Source organism: Cololabis saira, chromosome 15 (genome assembly GCF_033807715.1).
Source record: "Cololabis saira isolate AMF1-May2022 chromosome 15, fColSai1.1, whole genome shotgun sequence".
Lineage (NCBI taxonomy): Eukaryota > Metazoa > Chordata > Actinopteri > Beloniformes > Belonidae > Cololabis > Cololabis saira.
Genome location: NC_084601.1, coordinates 18,630,700 through 18,654,840, shown reverse-complemented (window position 1 = coordinate 18,654,840; position 24,141 = coordinate 18,630,700). Strand labels below are relative to the sequence as shown.

General features: G+C 40.3%; 2 protein-coding genes and 1 long non-coding RNA gene across 4 annotated transcripts; 2 read left to right on the top strand and 1 right to left on the bottom strand.

The window, feature by feature from the left end:
• Window positions 1-42: 42 nt before the first annotated feature.
• Window positions 43-12,222, bottom strand: tert (telomerase reverse transcriptase). The gene is made up of 16 exons (XM_061741012.1): window positions 11,902-12,222; window positions 9,588-10,905; window positions 9,302-9,491; window positions 8,994-9,147; window positions 8,724-8,891; window positions 8,196-8,357; window positions 5,668-5,769; window positions 5,493-5,578; window positions 5,261-5,377; window positions 5,079-5,150; window positions 4,768-4,956; window positions 4,375-4,501; window positions 2,321-2,382; window positions 1,889-2,013; window positions 1,660-1,797; window positions 43-1,058 (listed from the first exon to the last, which is right to left on the bottom strand). Exons 1-16 carry the CDS (start codon window positions 12,115-12,117, stop codon window positions 955-957), a joined length of 3,330 nt encoding a protein of 1,109 aa, XP_061596996.1. The 5' UTR covers window positions 12,118-12,222; the 3' UTR covers window positions 43-954.
• LOC133460458 (uncharacterized) lies at window positions 12,025-14,069 on the top strand. Of its 2 annotated transcripts, XR_009784125.1 has the most exons (4): window positions 12,025-12,323; window positions 12,794-12,912; window positions 13,671-13,764; window positions 13,963-14,069. It is a non-coding gene; the product is annotated as an uncharacterized LOC133460458 (long non-coding RNA). The 2 variants fall into 2 exon arrangements; XR_009784124.1 differs by lacking the exon at window positions 12,025-12,323 and having other exon boundaries at window positions 12,641-12,912.
• A 3,476-nt stretch (window positions 14,070-17,545) lies between these two features.
• LOC133460455 (histone-binding protein RBBP4-like) lies at window positions 17,546-24,071 on the top strand. The gene is made up of 12 exons (XM_061741011.1): window positions 17,546-17,703; window positions 19,489-19,639; window positions 19,739-19,884; window positions 20,059-20,232; window positions 20,342-20,457; window positions 20,587-20,747; window positions 20,843-20,969; window positions 21,132-21,209; window positions 21,357-21,433; window positions 21,613-21,670; window positions 21,756-21,866; window positions 22,384-24,071. Exons 1-12 carry the CDS (start codon window positions 17,688-17,690, stop codon window positions 22,444-22,446), a joined length of 1,278 nt encoding a protein of 425 aa, XP_061596995.1. The 5' UTR covers window positions 17,546-17,687; the 3' UTR covers window positions 22,447-24,071.
• Window positions 24,072-24,141: the final 70 nt, after the last annotated feature.

Below are 24,141 nucleotides of genomic sequence, written 5' to 3'. Positions count from 1 at the left end.
TCATCCTTGAGCCGCACTGAGGGAGGAGGGAGGAGAGGGAACGGGGCTCTTCGCACAGTGTCTGGATGATTTGTAATACAGGCTGAGTCTACCGTTAGTTCTTAAACTGTAAAAAAGCTGGGGGGGACTAAAGCATGAGTTTGAAAAGTGGGGGGGGGAAATGCCCCCCCTGTTCCCAGTGGAAATTGCGCCCTTGCGCCTCACGGCGTTTTATTTTCACTCGCTTTACTTTTTATTTCTGCAGTTTTTATTATGGACCAATGTGTGTGCAGAAATATGGAGAACACTGGAAACAGCTCCGCTCACTTACTCAGACAAGTGCAATTTGCACTCAGCCGCAAAACTTTATGGGCGTGTTTGCGCTGGTATATCATTAGAGCAAAATCTTTTGTGAATAGGACCTTAAAGCGGGGCAAATTGCGGGGGCAAATGCAGCGCAATTCACAGCGCTATTTGCGGGCGCAAACTATTCTTTGTGGATTTGGCCCTTACTGTTCTAACTCACAATATCTCTGTGCACGTATTTCATCTTAAAATAACATCACATCGTTCTTGTGGAAAATGACAACGAACATGTAAACCAAAGTCCAAAGAGGCACATAGCCGTTTACACACTCGACTGGCGAGTGGTTTATCTTTAATTTTTATTGATATTATATTGATTTCCTTGTCATTGTTGGATAAGGGAATGTTGATGAGAAGTGACATAATTTCAGTGTTTTATACTGGATGACTGGAAGAAATGTTTTCTTTGTTCCTGTTTCCACCATATCTTAAATTAAGTTATTTCAGATCACTGACAAATCATAAAAAGAAAAGTATCTGATATTAAAGTGTTTATGCAACATAGATAAAACTGGCATCATTAACATCTCAGGGAAGCTGGATTTCACCTTCTAATATTATTCTTTGTTGGCTTTTTTTTGTGAACTGTGAATGAATCCAGTGACTGGTCTACATCTGGATGGACAAGAAGTCGGGTGGGGTTCTTGGGTTGGCAGCCTGTCGGACTCTGGCCAGCCTTAGATCCCCAAGACGTCGCTCGAGACTGCGTTTACCTGCCAACAGGAAAAAAACAAAACAAAAACATCTGATGTGAGGAGCTGCTCCGTTCATCCGTCAGAGCTGTAAAACCTCGCAACAGGTGGCAATAAGGAATCGTAGTCATACATAAAAACAAATATAGGTCATAATTAGGCTTGTTGTCTCAGGTGCAATTATCACAAAGTCCACCGTTTTCATATACGAGTTGTTTTCCTCCCGTAAAGCCAACTGTATTGTAGCCATAAACACCACTGGCAGAGTCTATGATGGGATGGTGCAGTGAGACATGATGCTTAGGCATCCCTGTAGCACTACCTCTAGCACATACCTATATCTTAAAGTAAAAACCATTGCAATATTCCTATCAAATAAGCTTAAACATTTAGAAGAGGAACAGTTTAACCAACTAGAAATCAAAGATGGAAGTGGACGAAATGAAATGAGCTTTACATTCTAGTCTGAGGTGTGAAAGCAAAGGATCCTGAGAGATGTTATAAAGAAATGATCTGACCATAAACACACTGGTAACTCCCCCCAACAAGGCCAAAGAGATCGTTCTAGTGCACAACTACTAAGCATGTTAAGAATACTTGTGTATTTCTGATGAGTACAGACGTTTGTGAAGGTGCGTCAGGAGGTCTTTATAGAGCGGTCGGTGTTGAGACAGGACCAGCAAGAAGGACAGACAGAAAATCAGCTCCACTGCCTCATACTGCACAATGCCCGTCTGGGCTTTACAACCTAAAATCATTCCTGGAGAATGGAGAAAGGGAGAAAATATAAATATAAAATGAATACTTTATTTCCTCTTTTCTTCAAAACCAAACAAAAATCAAAATGTTGCCTTTGTTGCTGCGCCTGATGAGCTTATTGGCATACTGCGCCATATCCCATATCATCTGCAGGAAGAAGACTGGGTTCTTGGCAACACTCTGACCAAAGGGCAAACAGTGGGCACATACGTGGAACCTGAAAAAAAGTAGATAAAACCGCACGTTATTATTTCCAAGTTCAAGTATTGATTAAGTAGGAACTAATTGACAGCAATCTTTGTTTCCTTGAATATCAGTATTATCTTAACCACGGCTAAGGCCTATTCATGGATCACGGTTAGGATACAAGCTCAAGAGTGAAATGCAGGCGTGTGTGAAGCTGCTTGCGTTTATTACCAAACTATCTCAACAGCATAAGTGGGGTAAAGGCACAAAAATCTTTTAACATCCTTTTAAACGTGTGAATCATGACTTTTGTCAACAAAGAAATCAAACTTATTTACCTGCACGCATGCAGCAGCACCAGCTTGTAGATGTTCTTGTACACTGCTTCAAGAGAATTGGTCTGAAAAGAAAAAAAGGAAGAATACTATTAATAATTAGCTGCATTCGCAACATAAAGTAACGTGGAAGGGTGGTAAACCTGTTTGGATTTACATATAACATCAGTTTGTCTGCACAGGACACTTATTTCAAGAGATTTAGAGGACAGTAAACTATATTACATCTCCAATATATAATCTTAGTGGACGCCTTCTTCGGAATTATGCTGCACCACTTTCCAACATTTCCTCTTATTTTTAATCAGTCTCTTCATCTTGCTCAAGTTCCCAGTATCTGGAAGAACTAGTACCTGTGCCAAAGACCAACTACCCCAAGTCCCTTAATGACTGTCGCCCTGTCGCCTTCACATCTCTTGCTATGAAAGTGTCTGTAAAGACAGTTGAGGCAGAGCTCTTGGGGCAGGGCTCGGCAATTCCCTCCATCAAGGGCCCGTGTCTTGCATGTTTTCGATGTTTCCCTGCTTCATCACACCCTGATGCAAATGACGTCATGACTTGTGCAGAGCTTCATGACAAGCTGATAATGACCATTAATTTGAATCAAGTGTGTTCGAGCAAGAAACATCTAATACAGGCAGGACTGTGACAGAACTGCCCAACCCTGTCTTGGGGGGGGACTCAGGGAATATTGGACCCACTCCAGTTTGCTTATAGGTCTGGCAGAGGGGTGGAGGATGCCGTGGCCCGTGGCTACATTACTTCACTACCCTAGTGGTTAAAAACTTTATACAGCTGCTCTTTATCAACTTTTTGTCTGCTTTTAATTGCATACCACCGATTTTAGCCGACTCGCCCCAGAAAGTCAGTGTTAACGGTGTTTTATCAGATGGTCTTTTACCCTCTACAGACTCACCTCAGGGATGTGTCCTTTCCCCACTTTTATTTTCCTTATACACAAACGACTGCCAGAGTCATTGTAAGAGCAGACATATATTCGGCTACGCAGATGACTTTCCCTGCTCTGTGATAAGGACTCTCGGCATGGCCCGGTATTGGGCCATTTAGTTGCTCTTTTTCGAACATCAATGTCCAAAAAAACAAAGGAGATGATCATTGATTTCAGAAGGAAGTCTTCTTATATCTCCCCTTAATTCATTCATTCATTCATGGCCAGGTTGTTGAGGTGGTGCATCGATACAAGTGTTTGGGGATAATTACTGCTGACACAATCAAGCCCGATGCCAATACTGATGCTGTGTGTGCTAAGGCCCACCAGCGCATGTGGTTTTGTTATAAAAAACACTTGCGCTGTTTGGTTTTGCATGTTTTATAAACACATTGTTTCACATTGATCCAGCATGCAAAAAAAAAAAAAAACTGGAAAAGATCTCTGTATATATTTTAAATTCTTGAGGATTTATGAGCTGTAATTTAGTATTTTGTTTTGTTTTTAATTAAAGGAGCACGAGGCTCCTTTTAAGAAATGAGACTCTCTAGCGCCACCCTTCGCCACGACGGCCGTCGGGGGTACTGCAGCCAACAGTGAAGCCGGCACAGGAGAACGGGGAGAACGTGCATGCAGCGTCATTTGACGTCACATCCGCAGCCCAGCGCGGGAAATTCGGCCCCCGAATTGCAGCACATTTTGCAGCACACAGCCTGTTCAAGGCAACCGAGAGATACGCTAGAGGGCTCATTCTTTTTGGTTTGGAACGCTTCATCTGACATTATTACTAGAAAACTTAAAACGTTTACGAATTTCTTTCATAAATCCTGCCTCAATTCTGCCTCAAGCTCCTTTAATAGGAACTCTGAAATAAATAAAGCTGATCTATCTGATATCTAAAATTGTCAACATTTCACTGTGACCTCTGAATTATCAGCATGTGTGTTGACCTTCATTGACGTTCATATGCAATAAGAAAAAAAACCAATTAACTTCAAGTTTAAATCCCTTTGTGAAAGTATGTTACTGACTGTCATTTCCTTTACCATCAAGTTAATATTGGGCAGTAAAACGGCATTAAGGACCCTTTAAATCATTTAGCCCTGACCTTGAGGTCCAAGAAGAGAGCATTGCATTTGAGTCTGAGGATGGCCATCAGCTTCCTCTTCATTTGCTGTCCTGCTGAGTGGAAAGAGCCCAAAGAAAGGCTGTAGCGCAGCGAGAGGCCAGCATAGCTGTTAGAGAGGGGAGAGATAGTTGTACAGGAGGCAAAAGCGCTTTTGTGAACCCGATTCAAATCTGAGGAAGCAATGCTTCAAGTTTTACACATTTATGAGGTTTACTGTTTTTATATTAAAAAAAATGTAATCATCCACAGTAGACAGAGAGTCGTTTATAAACAGGTGCAAAGTGCAGGGTGGATGGAGCCACTCAGTTTACAAGACTATAAAAAACAGACAAAAAGCCTGGCGACTTTGCATTTAGCTGACAAGATGTTTACCTGGAGTAGTCTTTATAGACATCCAGTGTGTGGGTGTCCAGCAGGAGTCCACACCAGGGGAAGAGGCAGTGAGGAGGCAGGACGTGGATGCCAGGGCAAGGGCCCACACTTGCTAATACTTGAAAGTTGACCGCCACCTTCTGAGGGTTGACCACCAGACCATACTGCGGTACCCCGTTTAGCAAGATCCTAAATGCAAAGTTGAAGTTATATCATCAATAAATAAAAATCTACTTCAGCGTGGCTTGACTGCTTCATTTTTAAACAAATTGGCAAATTAAGTTGTGTCATAATGCTTGTGTGCGGCATACTTGAGAAAAGACTGAGCTTCGTGTTGGTGTGGGGTTATAAGAAGGAAGTCATCCACCAGTCTCATTAAACACCTACGAGTGGAAAATAACAGACAGTTTGGGGGGGGTTATACAATGGAGAAACACTGCTCTCTTCTGGTGCTGATGTGTTATGACATCTTAATAAAAGGAAAATGCTATACAGTTTGTTTCCAATGATGTCTTTGAAGAGAGCGTTCTCCATGTGGCCGTAGCAAAGACAGCAGAGCAGACTGGACACCACTGACCCCTGAGGAATCCCTCTGCACTGACGGTACGTCCTGCACAGAAAAAAGGCCCAGAACCAAAATACTGTAAGTGGAAGAAGGGGCATCACATTTACAAATGACACATTAAATAACAAGCGTGTTACATGGAGTGAAGTGCAGAACTTACTTCTTCCCGTACTGAACAACGCTGCCAGTTAACATCTGAATGAAGAACTGCAACGCCTCAGTGCCACGAAGGTCTGAGCAGAAATGCTGCATAAAAATGTGATGAAAATGTGAAAAATACCTTTTTATTACTTTAAGAAAAAAACAAATAAAAAACATGATGACTTCAGTATTACCTGCTCTACCAGGATGGAGTGATGGATTTTGCCATTTTTCTGCAGTGCAGTTAAAAAACCCTTCATGTTGGTGGGTCCCATGTTATCCTCCAAAAAATCAGCCTGTTCACAAAAATGGCAGTTAAGCCAAATAATCGATACACTACATATAGTTGCTTCGAAGCAAATAAAAGCCGTCTCACGTTGGCTAATTTTAATGTTTATAATTCCATCATAAGCAGAACGTGGAAGAAAAACGGCACGTTCTGCAGGCATGCAAGGAGAAAGACACTGCTCATCAAAGAGATCAGGTGGACAAGCCAGAGAACGGCTGGCAATCATTTTGTAGATAAATGAGACTAAAAGTATAAATGTGTGGTTTAAATGAGAAGATTTATGAAAAAAGCTGGATTTGAGCAGAACAAATCCCATAAATGAAACCTTTAATTCATTTTTAGCAGCTTTTTTTTTTTTTTTTTTTTTTTTTTTAACCTTTGTCTGGTGTTAGCTTTCTGTTACCATCTCCGATGTTAACGGGTCGGTTTTGACCCGTGTTTTAAATCATCTCTAAAATACACTAAAAGCAATTATCCATCATCCAATTTGTTTCTCATCTCTTGGTTACATTGTTAGGCTTCCTTATCCATGAAAATATTGGTTTTAATATTTTTGGTGTGGGAACTCTGGGCCTTTTTTTGTCAGTATAGCCCTTGATTTCAATTTTAAAAACTGGTCAAATGAGTCTCAAGAGAATCATATGAATAAATAAATGGTTATTGTGTTACCTGGCTATTACTGAGGGGTATTAGAACACATCTCTTAAATAAATTTGTTTCATTTATTTTTTCCTTTTAATATTATTAACTATAGTAACATCTATGGTGTTATGGGTCAATTTCGACCCATATACATTTACCTCAAGGAAATGGAACAAAAGTATTTTTTCAGCAATATAACTTTAAAAAATTGTCACAAGTGATATTGTGACCCTGCAGGCCAGTAGTCAAATCAAGGACCACACGTTTTCCTTGGTTCTTCTCAGGGATGCCACTCGCAGCTTTGCCTGTGTAAATCTGTAGCTGTTTTTGGCATTGCAGGCTGCCCAGATTTTTATGCCGTACTTCTTTGGCTTACTGGGTATGTATTGCCGGAAGGGGCATTTTTCTGGGAAAGGGAGAAGACGTTCATCCACTGTCACCTCTGGCCCTGGGTTGAACATCAGTGGAAGGAGCTGAACCCATTTCTCCCTGACATCCCTGATGGGGGCAAGCGTGTCAGATCTTGCTCTGGTATCCTTGTTGTCAAATCTGAGGACTTGTGGTATCATTCGAAAGGTCTGAAGTGACATTGTTCCCCGGAAAATATTTCTGCCTGTCGATGCATCCCAGAGATCATTGGATTCATTGCAGGATCTGTACACTCCAGCAAGAAGGACACCAATAAAAGCATACAGGCATTCCTCATCCATGTCTTTCCACATGTCGCCATGGACTTTTTTCCCCTTCAAGGTTTGTCTTAGCAATTATGACTCTTTTTATTGACATAATTTATTTATTGGCATAAATAAAACATGTTTTGATATCACTGACTCTTGTCACAGCAAACCTTGTGATTCCAGGGGTCTTTTTGATGACATTTTCAGCAGCTGCCCTGCCATGTACATCATGAGGTACTGAGCTCCAAAGTATCTTTCCATTTTTGGACTTGAATTTTTCAGCAGGATAAGCTTCAGCACCAGTGACCTCCTCGTCAGACTCACCAGATGTGTCAGTATCTTCTGGATGATACTTCACATCATCTTCCTCCTCAGAATCCTGCTCCTCTGCATCACTATGCTGCTCATTGTCGTCTCTATCATTTTCACCAAAAATATAGTCGAGAACTTGGCTTACTGTAAATCTTCTTCTCATCTTTGCATGCTGCACACTGGAGATGTGCACTCTGCAAGTGAAATGAGTGAATTGACCTACATAGCTGGACATGCCCGACTTTATTTTCTTTTGTTTATGTGCAGGTAAACTGGAAAACAAAAATCCAAAATGAGAATCCACTGAAGCTCACATGACTGGGAGAGGAGCTGGCTGTCTGACAGTGCACTTATGATTTCAGTTTTGGCTCTAATTATTGCTTTATAAGCATAATTTTATAACCGGGTCGAAACCGACCCTAACCCCACAAAGGTAACAATTTCAACCAGAACATTTTATAATTTAGTGACAAATTTTTTTTTGATATTATTTTGTTGAAATAGAGGTTCCTGACAAAGTCAAAAAGCCTTGATGCAATAAACTGATTTTTGTGGTAGTTTTATGAATTTAAAACCTAAGAACGGGTCGGTGGCGACCCTAACACCAGACGAAGGTTAAAGTCAGAGCATCGTGCGATCCTGTGACAGACTGATGCTGCATGTGGCCTGTTGAAACGTAGAAACAAATAACAACTTTCCAGGAAATATGTATGTTAAAATTGTCCATAATTCTGAAGTGGGCAGAAATCTTCCAGTCCAACGGTCCTGCTAACGTGAACATTGATTGTGGGTGGGATGATACCTGTCTAACAAAGGTCTTTTTCAGACCTTCCTGGGAATCCAACCAGATCTTGGCATAGCGGCGGACAGTGATGAGCTCATCCTGGACAGGTGACAGGGCCTGGCTAATCACCTCTATGAGTTTATCATGTGGCAGGCTCTCATACGCTCCACTCACATCAATCTTAAACACAGATAGAAGGCAGAAAAAATATAGGATCATGCAAATATGTTTTTATGCCATTATTTGTTGAAATATTATCATTCAAATAAATAAAACATTACAAATGAATAACCTGGACTGGGAACTGGAAACAAAAGTCTAATCTATGTATTAATCAATGTTGGTATCTTTTGGTAGATCATATAAGTAATGAGATAATGCCTGCTTCCACTAAACATCATTCAGCTGAACTGCATTCTCTCTGGTCCCCGTTTATGGGATTCATCACCTAGTGGGGTCAGGCGAAGAAAAAAAAAAAAAAAAAAAACCAAACACAAATTAATAACCTGTCACATTATGAAAAAAAAACATTAATAATTAACTGACCTTAACAAAGTAGAGGGGTTGAGGTTTGTCCTTCTGGCCTGGTGCCAGAGAGCACAACACCTTGTGGATATCTGTCATGCCCCACACCGTGGACCCAAGAAGGGATGGAGTTGAGCGTACACAGGCCCTAAGTATGTCCAGCAAATCTCGGACACGCCCCTGATAGAGCTGTGGGTGAAAAGATGTTACAAAAACCCTTCAAATGCATATAGCCCATGCTAAATCCACTGATACAAAACGAAGAACTTTGTGTCTTGTGTTGAATTGTACCCTGGTTTTGGCATCTGCTCCTATGACTCGTGTGATTGGCCTCATGCCATCAGTCTTGGGAATGAAACGAAGACGGGAGATGACAGTCCCTTTGGGGAGAGATGCCACCTGAGCTGGAGTCAACTCCTCCATCTGGCCTTTAGATAGGTGACCTCTTTGATAAGAAGAGAACATATCTGTGAGTTGATGAAGCATCTCTGTAGGAATATGTTATCTGTGTGTGTGTGTGTGTGTGTGTGTGTGTGTGTGTGTGTGTGTGTGTGTGTGTGTGTGTGTGTGTGTGTGTGTGTGTGTGTGTGTGTGTATACCTGAAACCCAAATCTTGAAGTTTTGTCCAGACTTCCTGTCTGTAGAACCTGATGGCATTTTTCTGTCCCAAAATCTCAGTGGCATAGAAACAGGCTCGTATGAGCCCTACAACATAGCCACCCAGAAGCCAAGCCAAGAACTGACCCAAGATCTGAGTTCGGTATGCAAGCTCACTGGGAGGAAAGGAGCCTGTAAAATTAAAAAAAAGATCTGATCAGTAGGAAGAAGAAAATCAAATGTAGCAACCGAAATAAGGAAAAAAAATACTATCCGTGGTTATCTCACCAGTCTTACTGATCTTCAACCAGCTGCAGTCATTCACTTTCATCTTCCACATAATCTCTGCTAGTGAGAGCCTCTCAAACTTGCCACTGTGCAGCAAGCCTCTCACTCTGACAAAGAAGTTAAGTCGGTTGTGGTCAGAGCCCCACAGCTCTTGTGGGATCACAGTGGAGAGGCATTCCCTGACAAAAAGGTAAACTCGATGAGGAGCACAGTGCTTGTGTGACAGGGAGTTTAATTCTTCCTGTCGTGCGCTGCTCTCCTTGATCACTGGGCACATTTTCTGCAGAATCTTGCTGTATGGGCATTTCCTGTGTTGTTGCAATACCTGACTAAACAGTTGAACCATATTAAAAAAACGGCGAGGGAGTTTCTTTGGTTTACTTTCCATCCCGTTTAAATGTGCCAGGCCCTCAAAGAAGATGATTCTAATCAAATCGTTCCCTTGTAACCTCCTGGATCCATCTGCAGTCTTCCTTTTCCTGTTGAGAAGGAAGCCATGCATGCCTCTGCCTCCATACAAAAATCCTTGTGTGCGGATAAAACATTGTGAGGCCGGCAAAGGGGGAAAAGTCCCTGCTCTCCAACTGGAACCAACCTCCAAAGGAAGTATGGCTGCTGATGTCGCAAAAAGCTGTTTGAAACCTGTCATGCAATTTTCAGCAATTTTCTTAGACAATGTTGATTCAACAGAAGTAGGTTCTTTTTCTTCTGCTGTTTCACAGCAGACCTGTTGGATTTCCTCTTTATGTAGTTGGCGGGCCACTCGTCTCCTCTTTCTTGAAGAACATGTTGCAGTTTCCTCGTCGTTGGGATCAGGTTCTCTCTTTCTTTTTATCTTACAGTGTCTTTCATCATTTCTATTTTTCTTCTTCTTGCTTGCAGCAGGATTCTCAGCAATGTGTCCTCTATTTAAGATCACTAATCCTCTATTTCTTCCAAGCTGAGAGCGACAGACTTTCCCAATTTGACGTTGGAGATAAAATCGACTTGATGCAGTGGTAATCGAGACCCTGTCATAAACCGGAACCCCACAAACCTGGAAAATACAGGAAGGAGGGGCTGCCACAAATACAGAGCAGCACTCCAGCAGGTAACGTGTGATGTCAGTACCAAGACGTATCGTGACCTTCTTCCATAAGTCACTGCCATGGATGTAGGCAGCACTTTGAGTTATGTCACCTTGGAATTTGAAGTGGTCTGCATCTCGATCTTCCTGTGCAAGAGTCAAATAATTATAACCATGTGCCAGGATGTTTCTTTTCTTTTTCCTTTTCAGATTGTTAAGAACAAATGCCAGGAGTTCTTGGAGAGTGCAAATCTATAGAAAGCATAAGACACATAACATTAACATAAAAATAACCAATATCTCATTAAAGTTAATCGATGATGACATGTGAAATAAAGAAAGCATCACATTTTTGTATGAAAAACTAGAAAACATCTTGATTGGTGTGTGTGTGTGAGCAGTACTCGAGTTGTAAAAAAAAATCAGGGGGGATGGTGGATTTTATCATATGGAGACAGATAATTTGTGCTGATTACAAATAATATAACATATTACAAATAATAGCACTGACCAAAACACCTGCAGAAATACTGCAGGAATGACATAGCAGCAGTTAAATGCAGCCTTCTGTAAACTTTAAATCAAATACATCAAAACACAAAAATAAAAAACAGTTTTCTGAACTTATCAATACGACTCTGTCCTTCACAGGATAAGTAAAATGGATCACTGCAAAAACTCAAAATCTTAACAAGAATATTTGTCTTATTTCTTGTTCAAATGTCTCATTTTAGTAAAAGAAATCTCAAAGAAGACTCATCACTGGAAAAAACAACAATTTTCACCTGTTTCAAGTAGATTTTCACTTAAAATAAGCAGAAAAATCTGCCAGTGGAACAAGATTTTTTTGCTTGTAATAAGAAGATAAATCTTGTCCCACTGGCAGATTTTCCTACTTATTTCAAGTGAAAATTTACTTGAAATAGGTGAAAATTTTCACATTTTTCTGGTGTTATTTTTCTGGTGATGACTAAATGTTGAAATAGCAGTAAAACCACATTCATTGATGAAATGACATAAGGGATGGAAAGGGGGGATGGCATTTTTACAGGGGGGATGATTTTGACCGTTTTTATTTCAGGGGGGATGCCATCCCCCCTCATGCCCCTCAACTCGAGTACTGTGTGTGAGTATCATGACTCAAAAGTTATTTTTGAGTAACAATTATCCTGACAGCCAACCTTATCATACATAATTACATTAAAGAAAGTGTTTTGTATGACCTCCACCAAGTTGACATGGTTTTACCTGGTTGCAGCTTGGGACTTGCTGTAGCTCCTTATCAAAGCAAACAAAAACACCCTTAACGAAGGATTTAAAGCGGTTTGTGTCTGACTGCTCTACGAGAACTGCCCTCTTGCCCTCTCTGAAGACGACACTGTCCGCAAACTCCTGCAGAGTCTGCATTTGTCCATACAGTGACCGCAGGATGTCGAGCACGCCAGAGAGATCATTTGCAGACATGGCAATGACTGCATGAAGCCGTCGCGCTGACTTTCAACAGAAGAAAAACATAGTTATAGCAGGTTTGCTGTGTCGAACCAGGCGAACCAACTTTTTAAGGACCGCGTTATGCTTAGCCAATGAACGATTAGTTTAGAGCAAGCGTCCAATCAGAACACCTCATACTGAAGCGACATTTACATTTGACCAATAGCCGTCAACAAAAGGTATGTTGTCATGTTGTAGGACTTGCACTGCGAATAACAAATGGCTCCATATGTTCAAGAAAAAATCCTAAAATTGAAATTTAAAATAATGCAATGTATTTCCACTGACAAATGGAATTAAATCTGTATATACCGTTTTGTATATATACAAGTTTTATATTTAAAAATTATACAAAAATGGCCGACAAATAACTGATCCGTTAAACATTTTCAACAGAGACAAGTAAAAAATAAATGAAAAGTAGTAGTTTGATATTTATAGACCCCTTTCCAGCCTACGTCATCACAGGATGCGCGCGCATTGTTGAGGCAGAAGAGCGGAAGAAGTTGTATGAGTTTGACTAGAGAGAGGGAAGATTTGTTTTTGGAGTTGCAGTAACATTATAGAAGAACAACATGCCCACCAGCTGTTGTGTGCACGGGTGTACAAATAGAAATCCCAAGGAACATAAATTTTTTGCAATTCCCAGAGGAAACAGGCCATTTCAAAAGCACCGTAGGAGCCTGTGGCTGCAAGCCATCAAAAGAACCGACTGGACCGAGGACATCATCAAGAACGCCCGCGTTTGCAGTGCTCATTTCATATCTGGTGAGTTATCGTGGCTATCTGGTTTAGCTTTACTTGAATGCCTAGTAGAGTAATGCCGCGTTCCATTTGTCCTCGGAAGTGGGGATTTCCCAGTTCCCAGTTGGATTTTTCAACTGGAACGCCCTTCGAAGTGGGATTTCCCACTGAGAAAGTGGGAGAGTCTTCACCACCCCCGAGTTCAGATTCCAAGATGGCTGCCCCGGTTGTAAACAGTAGAAGAGAGCTCTGTAAAAATTCGTAGCTCTTCATTCTAGTTTTGGTCACACTAAATCAGTACAAGTATTGTTTGGCATATATATGCTGCTATAGTGTAATTTACATTTTTCATGTGGTATATGCGAACTACAAACTTGTTTTCCTACTTTGTAACTGGAACGCTGATAACTCGGCTGTGACATAATTCCCAGTTGCGAATTCCGACTTCCGAGGTAAATGGAACGCAGCATAATGCTGCGTTCCAGTTGAAAATTCCGACTGGGAACTAGGAAATCCCCACTTCCGAGAACAAATGGAACGTAAGTGTTTGCTACCATAGACTGTAAGTTTACTACTGGTGCTATAACTCATACAGCTGAGAGCTTCAGTGTGGTGTACAGCAGCTCCACGTAACTTAACAGCTTTAACGCTCTAGCATCATTGTTGTTTAGGATGTGTGCCCTGGTTGTCTTTTCTCTGATTTGAGCATCTCAGAACACTTAAGAAACTTGAAAAGTGGTTATCTGGTGTTATTTGGCTAATGTGTATCTTTCTTTTTACAGGTGAGATGTCACTGGACCACGAGAGTCCTGATTTTGTGCCCTCTATTTTTTCACACACTAAACAAAACCAAAACCCTGATGCAAAGATCAAAAGGTAAAATACAATAAATAAGACCTAGCTGTTTGTGTTTTTAGCTTAACCTAATGACATGATTAACTCATGAATATTAAGGGTTTACTTATTTTGGTATTAAGCAAACCATAACCGATCATTAAGATGGGAATGTATTGTATTACAGCTTGAGATCAGTATTTTTGTTCATTTGAGTTTTTTTATGTGAAGGGACCAAAGAAAAAAGAAATGGAGTGAAAGACTTCTGGTTGCTCCACCAAACCAACCTGCTCCTGCTCCTGCTCCTGGAACTCCAGGGGAAGTCCCCGGCATGGATCACAGTCCTAGTAAGTGTAGCCACTGTTGTCATTTCATGTCTCATTGCATTGTATAATGGTTCAACCATGTTGAGTAGGGATGGGAATCGAGAACCGGTTCTTGTTGAGAACCGGTTCCCAGTGTTTCAATTCCTTGGAATCGTTTGCCTTTTTCCCAAACGATTCCCTTATCGATTCCAGTGGGCGCGAATGACGTCACCAAGCACGTTGCGCAGCGTGCGCATTTGCGCCCAGCAGGAAAACACGGGGACAAAGCGGCACAAACGCTGGGAAGTTTGGTTACATTTTACCAAAAAGGATGACAACAGGGCGACAATTCTTGCAATGTGGACATTTCAAACCTGTTAGGGAAAACTGGGAAACTGTTAGGACTCAGCCGGCTGATCCGCTGGGAGCGCGGAGTCAGCCTGCATGTGGTAAGGCTGATTTATGGTTCCGCGTTACACCAACGCAGAGCCTACGGCGTAGGGTACGCGGCAACACGAACCGTACGGCGCGCGTCGCCGCGTACCCTACGCCGTAGGCTCTGCGTCGATTTAACGCGGAACCATAAATCATGCTTTAGAAGAGCTGCGCTCCGGCGGACAGCGGAGCTCCTGACACAGCTGCAGCTGATCAGCTCATCTATGGAGAGTTAAAGAGCTTCTACCGTTAGATTCTCCTTTCATCAAGGCAGGAAGAGTATCAGGCCATAATAGATGAATGTTACCAGCATTGACTAAGTTTGTGGTGTTGAACATGTTACTGGACATTCTTGTGTAATTGCCACAAAATAATTTGTTGTTTTTCGTTAATTTCTACAGAAGAATATTTATTTTATTATTATTATTTTATATTAAATACATATTGTATATTACAAATCATTTTGTGGGGACCCCCTGGCACTATCGAGGATCCTACGGCTGGGGGCATTTTAAGACCTCATTATATTTTTTTTGTTCAAAGATATAAAAGTTTTATATCTTTGAACAAAAAAGATCGGAGAAACAAAGAAATTGAAACAAAGAAACAATTTTAGTATCAACTTTGTTTTATTAAAACAAAGTTGATACTAAAATTGTTTCTTTTTAGTATTTTAGTATCAACTTTGTTTTATTAAAACAAAGTTGATACTAAAATTGTTTCTTCTCCTTTTTTCCAAATGAGAATCGATAAGAGAATCGATAAAGAATCGAATCGATAAGCAGAATCGATAAGAGAATCGGAATCGAAAAAATCTTATCAATTCCCATCCCTAATGTTGAGTATTCTCCCCCTATGCTGATCTCCACATCCATTCTTTTCTTTACAACCCATATTTATGCACAGTGTAGACTAACACAGTTGCAATTAATCTTAGGTCTATGTATGTGACAAATCGAATCTCCTTGTCCCTGTCCTTTTCTCCTCTCCAGATATTAATACAAATTTACAAATGGAGGTAAACGACACGTGGAACATTACAGTAAAAAAGGATTAGAATTGAAAGGCACAACCAAAACATATGAATTTGTACTTTTTTACTTTTTTACTTTTTTTTTATTTACACCATAAAAGAAAAAAACAACAACTAACAGACAAAAGTAATATGTGTGGGAGAAGTTAAAAAACCCTGTATGGGCTTATAAAAAGCACCTCCCCAAGGAAATGAAAGAATTGACAAATAAATCAACAACAACAATAATACTGGTATTCACAAAATAATCAAGAAGCTATAACAACAGACAATAAGAAAGCAAACAAAATGAGCAGGGGACGCAAAAAACAAAAACATGATAGTATGTAGGGTAATAATCCACATCTAACATACTGTAAAATAAACGTTTAAGAGTCTTGATTTAACAGAATATATTTAAGTCTTAACTTAAACATTTTGGTAGAAGAGGATGAATCAACAATTAACTGATAGGAATTCCAGATTAATAGAAATAGAAATAGAAAGCCTTTATTATCATTATATTTCTACAATGGAATTAGGCAGCAGCTCCGTCAAAGTGCAAAACAAATGCAAGACTATATAAACAAGTAAACTGTACACCACAAAAATGAACAAAAAGTAAACATAAATATATATATATATACACTATAAGGAAAGAGTGAATGGGAGAATAAAATAAAAATGTACATGAATGGGTGGAGGAATATTGCACTTGGATGGGTGGAGGAATATTGCACTGAAAGGATGGAAGAGTATTGCACATACATAGATAATATAATAATACGATGATAATGCACAGTTAAGGAGCCTCTATAAGCAAAAGAAAACTGGCTGTGTGTAGTGCGACAAAAAGGGGGATGAAGTTGATTACTGTGTCTTGTGTTGTAAGAATGGACCTGAGAGTTGGCTGTAAAGAATTCATGAAAAGATTTGGAAAGCAAGTGGGAAAGATGGATACATTTATAAATAAATATGCATGATTGAAGTATGTTTTGTATCGTATAGCCTACTGACAATATGTGAAGTTTCCTAAACAGAGGGGCAGATGGAGAGAGATAATTAGAGAAGGTGGCTAATCTAACAAATTTCTTCTGAGTGATTAATAATTTCTGTAAATTAGAAGAATAAGTACTGGCCCAAACAATATTACAATAATGTTTGTAATATATGAATTATAATCAGAGGTCTCAAGTAACGAAGTACAAATACTTTGTTACCTTACTTAAGTAGACATTTTGGTTATCTATACTTCACTGTAGTAATTATTTTTCAGACGACTTTTTACTTTTACTCCTTACATTTTCACGCAATTATCTGTACTTTTTACTCCTTACATTTTAAAAACAGATTTGTTACTCTATTTCATTTAGGCCTTTAAAAAAAACTATCCAGTTAAATTGCTCCATCCGGGTAGAGTGAATTTGGTTGTGGTTGTTTCAGATGTTCTTGTCCAGTTTTGTTCTTACATCCCTCAGATTCCTGCAACTAAACTTGGATGTACATTCCAATAAAGGTTTGGATAAATGATAACATGCCTCTGAAGTTTGACTTTTTGCACCATTACAATACTTATAGGCAACTAGTCATCATATCTTCTGCTCTCTGAAACACATGTTAATGCTCAATAGTACACATATATGGTTCTTTAATATATTTGCATTATACTAAGATGCATTCATTTTCAATGGCTTTTGTCCTTAATGGCTTTTTTCCCCCTTACATTACTTTTACTTTTATACTTTAAGTAGTTTTGAAACCAGTACTTTTATACTTTTAGTGAAGTAAAAAACTTGAGTTGATACTTCAACTTCTACAGGAGTATTTTTAAACTCTAGTATCTATACTTCTACCTGAGTAATGAATGTGAATACTTTTGACACCTCTGATTATATTATAATGTTATTATAATGTAGATGTGAACGGGCTGCTGCCCCTGCCCGCCGGTGGTCAGCGGCCCCCCCGGTGACGGTGGTCGCCATGGTGACCTCACCATGGCGACCACCGCAGCGAGGCCGGCGGAGCCGTGTGATTGGACGAGAGCCGCCCTCGCGCTTGTACTGAGCGCGCGAATGCGCTCTGGTCTCGGTTAGCCAGCCCCGCTTAGCTTAGCCTCGCTCTCATGGTCGGACCCGCCACGGGACTGTGAGGAGACGTGTCGCTCGCTTCAGCTGGAGTCCGACTTCCCGGTGACTTACCGAAGATAACGCGCAATGGCAGACAAGGAGGGTAAACGGAACGCCTTAATTTCTGCGTAAATTTAAAAAAGATAATGTTTCACGTGTAGTGGCTAGCTCCCCCAGCTAGCTCTGGTGGAGCTAACCCGAGCTGGAGGGGGTTTTACTGCTCAACAAAACCTGGATAAATGCTCGGGGCTTTGATTTCTTATAAGCATAAGACCTTTACTTTTTTGTTTTCTAGCCGGTAGGATGTGATTTACACGTTAAACTGAAGTAACGCGGTTTTACAAGGAAGACGAGGCTTATCATGCTAGTCGGTGCTAGTGCAGTAGCATTGTGTGTGTGTGTGTGTGTGTGTGTGTGTGTGTGTGTGTGTGTGTGTGTGTGTGTGTGTGTGTGTGTGTGTGTGTGTGTGTGTGTGTGTGTGTGTGTGTGTGTGTGTGTGTGTGTGTGTGTGTGTGTGTGTGTGTGTGTGTGTGTGTGCGTGCGTGCGTGCGTGCGTGCGTGCGTGGCGGAGATCTTTTTTTTTTAATTCAAAAACGTTTACTTTACAGCTATGATACCAGAATGGCCCTAGCTAATCACTTTTCTCTGCCTATGCCCAGAACCAATGCTTTGAAAAGAACAGTAATGTATAGAGCAGTCACACACTGGAACCATCTCCCCCCATGTATAACAATAATCAAGATGTCAGGTTTTAAAAGGAGACTGAAGGAAGTTATGATCTCTCCGAGGTATATATTGTGATTATTGTGCAAATTGTAAGTGTATTATAAATGTAATAGTAAATATATTCTAAATCACTGTAGGCTATGAGTGTCTATATAGTTTAGAAGTATGAGTATATTATAATGTATGAGTATATTATGATATGTAGTATATTTATACTACTATAAATTAGGGCTGGGCGATATGGACCAAAGGTCATATCTCGATATTTTCTAGCTAAATGGCGATACTCGATTATATATCGATATTTTTTCTGTGCCATAATTGGGGTTTCCCCCCAAGCATTATAGCATAGCATCTCTGTTAGCTTCATTTTTTTCTGAGGCAAATCCTTAAAAAGACAGTCAGTTTTAATACAAAGCCTCGTGCCAAATGTCACACAGGTTCCTTTATTAACAGAGGTCTGCACAATATCAAAATGTATAAAACAAATGAAATAAAAATAAACTGCCTGCATATACAGAATAAAAATACTTCTTGAATAAAATAAAACAAATATCCCTTTCCTGCATAACAATTAAATTAAAATACACTTTGCAATTAATACAATGTAGACAGTAACAGACTTTTCCACTGAGGTTGACAGTTGTGCAAATAACAAAACATTTGTGCAAATCTCAAATAAAACATTCAAGTCAATTTGTCACAAAATAAGCTATATCAAAATCATTTAAAAAAATCATAATTTTTTTTTTTTAAATCGATATAAACGATATTGTCTCGTACCATATCGAGTTTGAAAATATATCGATATATATTAAAATCTCGATATATCGCCCAGCCCTACTATAAATAGAGGTATGGGTATATTATAAATTATAAAGTCGTTGCAAACTATTTTGCTTAAAAGTGGATACAGATCTGGTGATGGTAGCAAATATTGTTACTTAAGATGTGGATGGTTGGTTACTTAATCTTTTATTTTTGTTTCAATTTATTATTTCAGAAATTCTAGTGAATGTTTTTCACCCTTTTTGAGTTGTATTATTGTAATCTTTTGTATGTGTCTACGTGTGGACCCCAGGAAGAATAGTCTTCCCATGGTGAAGACTAATGGGGATCTTTTTTAAATAAACAAATAAACTTTGTTTTCACTGTTCTGTAGCCGGCCCATATGATGATGCGGTGGAAGAGAGGGTTATCAACGAGGAGTACAAGATCTGGAAGAAAAACACCCCTTTTCTGTATGACCTGGTTATGACCCATGCTTTAGAGTGGCCCAGTCTCACTGCTCAGTGGCTGCCTGACGTTTCTCGGTAGGGGCCTTCACATTGGTCTTCATGTGGACATGCACTCTTACACACATTACACACTCAAATTAATACTAATCTTGCATCCTCTTTCTTTTTTTTCAGACCAGAGGGGAAGGATTACAGCGTGCACCGATTGGTGTTAGGCACTCACACGTCTGATGAGCAGAATCACTTGATTATTGCAAGCGTCCAGCTTCCCAATGATGACGCCCAGTTTGATGCTTCGCATTATGACAGTGAAAAAGGAGGTTGGACACTTGTGGATGCTGAATTACGAAAGTATTAAGGAAGGCACAATGAATGTTTATGCTAGGTCCATATGATAGATATCATGCTTTGTATAATCTGATTTAAGGCAGAATTGTGAATAATGATGCTTTGTCCTCACACTGTATCTCTGTTGTGTAAATTTCCCCCCCAAGAATTTGGAGGCTTTGGCTCAGTAAGTGGGAAGATTGAGATAGATATCAAGATCAACCATGAAGGAGAAGTGAACCGTGCTCGATACATGCCCCAGAACCCCTGTATCATTGCCACTAAGACCCCCACCTCAGATGTGCTGGTGTTTGATTATACCAAGCATCCTTCCAAGCCAGGTACTGCAACACACAGGCTTTACAAGACATCAGACAAAAAGGCACATTAAACAGGCTAATTGATGCATTTTTTTTTGAGACTGTCTTGAATTTCTGTTGTTATCCACAGAGGTTTCTACAGAATGTCGCCCAGATTTGCGACTCAGAGGCCATCAGAAAGAAGGCTATGGTCTGTCCTGGAATTCAAACATGTCAGGCTTTCTGCTTAGCGCATCAGATGACCATGTAAGGGAAAAAAACCATATCTTAATAATAAACGCTGTCTTGTGCTGTATTTCATGAACTTACAATGTGTTCAATGATTAGAGCTTAAGTAACAATGCGCTGTTCATCTGTCATTACTCCCATCTGTAGACGATCTGTCTGTGGGACATCAGTGGTGTGCCTAAGGAGAGTAAGATAGTTGATGCGAAGACTATCTTCACTGGTCACACTGCTGTGGTGGAAGATGTCTCATGGCACCTGCTTCACGAGTCACTCTTTGGATCTGTAGCAGACGACCAAAAGCTTATGATGTGAGGATCTTTACTTCAAAGGTTATGTATTTTATGGTAATATTTTTCAACAACACAAAATAATGTTTGTCACTATGCTTTTGTTTATACTTTAGTTGGGATACCCGCTCCAACAATACCTCCAAACCTAGTCATGCAGTAGATGCCCACACAGCAGAGGTCAACTGTTTGTCGTTTAACCCTTACAGTGAGTTCATTCTTGCCACTGGCTCAGCAGACAAGGTAATACAATACTCCAGTTCATCTTAATTAACAGCTTAGGTGTTAACTCTGATGACGTACAATAGAAATCTTTGATGCGTATACTGATGATGATGTTGCTATTTTGGATTTGAAGTGTTGTGTAGTGCTAAAGCAAATATGTGTAATATATCTGTCCCACAGACTGTAGCTCTTTGGGACCTGAGAAATCTGAAACTGAAGCTACATTCCTTTGAGTCACACAAAGATGAGATCTTCCAGGTAAGATATTTAATGCCATTGATGTACTCTTGAATAGTACAAACACTGAGTAAAAATCTGTATGACCAGTCTTGATGCCATTTGTAGTTATTTCTCACGACTCTTGGACAAACTTGTGGGGTTATGTTTTCTGCCTGGGTGTTTCAGGTTCAGTGGTCACCACATAATGAAACGATTCTAGCATCCAGTGGCACAGACTGTCGCCTCAATGTCTGGGACCTCAGGTATGCAGTTTGCCCTTTTAGCATTGATATAATCATGTGCACTCAGTTAATGAAAGACATGCAATTAAAGGAAAAAAAATCTTGTCATTTGAAATTTGATGTGAACAGACTACATTTACCCTTATATTTTGTGCACATGTGGGATTTGACATACTGTTTGTTAATGTTCTCTTTTGTAGCAAAATTGGAGAAGAGCAGTCACCTGAGGATGCAGAAGATGGTCCACCTGAGCTCTTGGTAAGATTCAACTGACCTTTCTGCATCTATAAAAACATTATGATGTGTTGATAAATAACAATAATTAGGCTTTTTCTTATACTAGTTCATTCATGGAGGCCACACAGCCAAGATATCTGACTTCTCTTGGAACCCCAATGAGCCTTGGGTCATCTGCTCTGTGTCTGAAGATAACATCATGCAAGTCTGGCAGATGGTAAGGGAGCCTAGACCACATTTCACAAAACCTTGTATCGACTACAGAAATCATTGTGTAAAAGTGACCAACAAAAGGCTCTCATGTTGGTCAGGAAATAAGTAATATGTCAGAGTAGGAAACAATGAATTGCCAAAGAAAAGTCATGTGGCGGGAGATTCCTGACATTGCAGTAAACAGGGAAAATATATTTTTTTATTTTCTTATTTAACATTTGAAATGATTTAAAAAATCTTAAAATTATGACATAGAGGAGACAGAATGTTGAGTGGTAAGTGTCATTACTTATTTGTGTCTTTGCATTCTTCGATTATATTTGCTACTTTTTTATAATGTAAAAACAAATGTCTTTAATGTCGGTCTGTTCCATAATAAGTGTCAAGAGAGGAAACAGTCTGATTTCTTATAGTGGGGTGGAAATTTAGCTCTTTAAAGTCGTAATTGTCATGAATTTGAAAATATGCCCAACAGCAATCTGATTGTACTTGAATGATGGATGCCTGGATTCTTCTTTCAGGCTGAGAACATTTACAACGATGAAGAACCTGAAGGCACAACAGACCCTGAAGCTACAGCGTAACTATCATCGTGCATTTTCCCAAAACCTCATCACAAAAGGCGCGTTTCCACTAGCGGGAGTCCAGGGTAAACCCGCCAGACAGTGAACCTCCAACAGGGCTGACTGGCTCTCGGCCAGTGTGTCTCCATTACACTGTAGCGTCACACTGAAAAAAAACCCTGATGTTGCAACCCGTATCGAACCAAGGACCCACTTTAATGTGTCAGCTGAAGAGTCCGACCATCAATCAAGCGGAGCAGCTTCGTCGCACTAAACATTTTGACAGATTTTTGAGCGCAGCGTACCACATAAAATGGGTTCGAGATCAGTAAGCACAACAAAATTCAAACATCACGCGCACCAGGTTATAGGGCCTACTCCCGATATTTGAGAAAATTTAAGGATGTTAGGTGCGCCTTAAGCCTGAATTATGGTTCTGCGTCAAACCAACGCAGAGCACACGCCGTCACCGTGACGCCGTCATGAATCCTTCGGACTTCTCCGTCACTCAATTTCACCGCGGTGCAGTACCCCCCCGTGACCGCTAATTCACGATCTTTTCCTGAATGGTTTATCCGACCTTTTCCGGTTACAGTGAATCAAAGAGATAAGGACAACTATTGTGCAAAAAACCAAAACAAAAAAAATCACACATACACAAAGAAAAGAGTGCTGAAAGTTCACGACTGCTTCAAGCCGGAAACCGGAAATGCGTTGCTTCCAAGCGAACCAATAACAGCCCTCTCCGTCTGCGTGTGGTCTGCGTCGCCTCGACGCGTAGTTACAATTTTCGGGAGGTGCACGTCAGTGACGGCGTGTGGTACGCATTGACGCGTACCACACGCCGTAGGCACGGCGTCGTTTTGACGCAGAACCATAACTCAAGCTTAATAGTGCAGAAAATATGGTATGCAGAGAAGAACAAACATGTCCACCATAGATGCTACTTGTGTTTTTTGACCACCCACCGTGGTCGTAAGAATTGAGATTCAAAGAAAAAAACCCCGCCGGAACTACATTGGCGTGTTATGGCAACAACACCTAACCCGACTCACCTGTCTTTCTGTCATTTTTTTTTTTCATCAAATACATCCGTAGCAAAATATTTCTGTTCCAAAGGGTTCAAATGAGTTGTGGTCACATGATTTATGTTTACGTGAGAGTGCCGAACGTAATTTTTCAAAAATCCCAATTGGCAGAGACCCTCCTCCAGGAGGTTCCTGTTGGCCATCCTGAGCACCTCTTCTACTACAGGGACGTTTTTCGTCCCCGAAAGCCGCTTTTGCAGGCCTCCTCCTGGTAATGGAGACACGCGGCAACAGTCCGACACGGAAAGATGTACCCCGAACTCCTGCTAGTGGAAACTTGCCTAAAAAGTAATCTCAGTAGTTTCAAGCTTCTTCTAACTTCGGTGTTCATGTGTGGGAAACTGTTTGCTGCTAACTGTAAATACTGGAGTGCGGTCATGCTTTGCCCTGGTTTGTTTTGGAAAAGTAAGGAACTCCTTCAGTAACTTGCTGCCTAAAGAATCTTGTCCATGATTTTTGCAGTGAACTTAAAATATATATTTTTGTAATTAGAACTGTTCCTCCTTGTACAATAAATGTTTTACACAAGGCCTTTTCTCAAATAAATACAATGTTCTTCCTGCACCTGATGTCATGGTCCTACCTACCGCGTGTGTGTGTGTTCAAGTAATCCCTGCTCTTAGGAGAC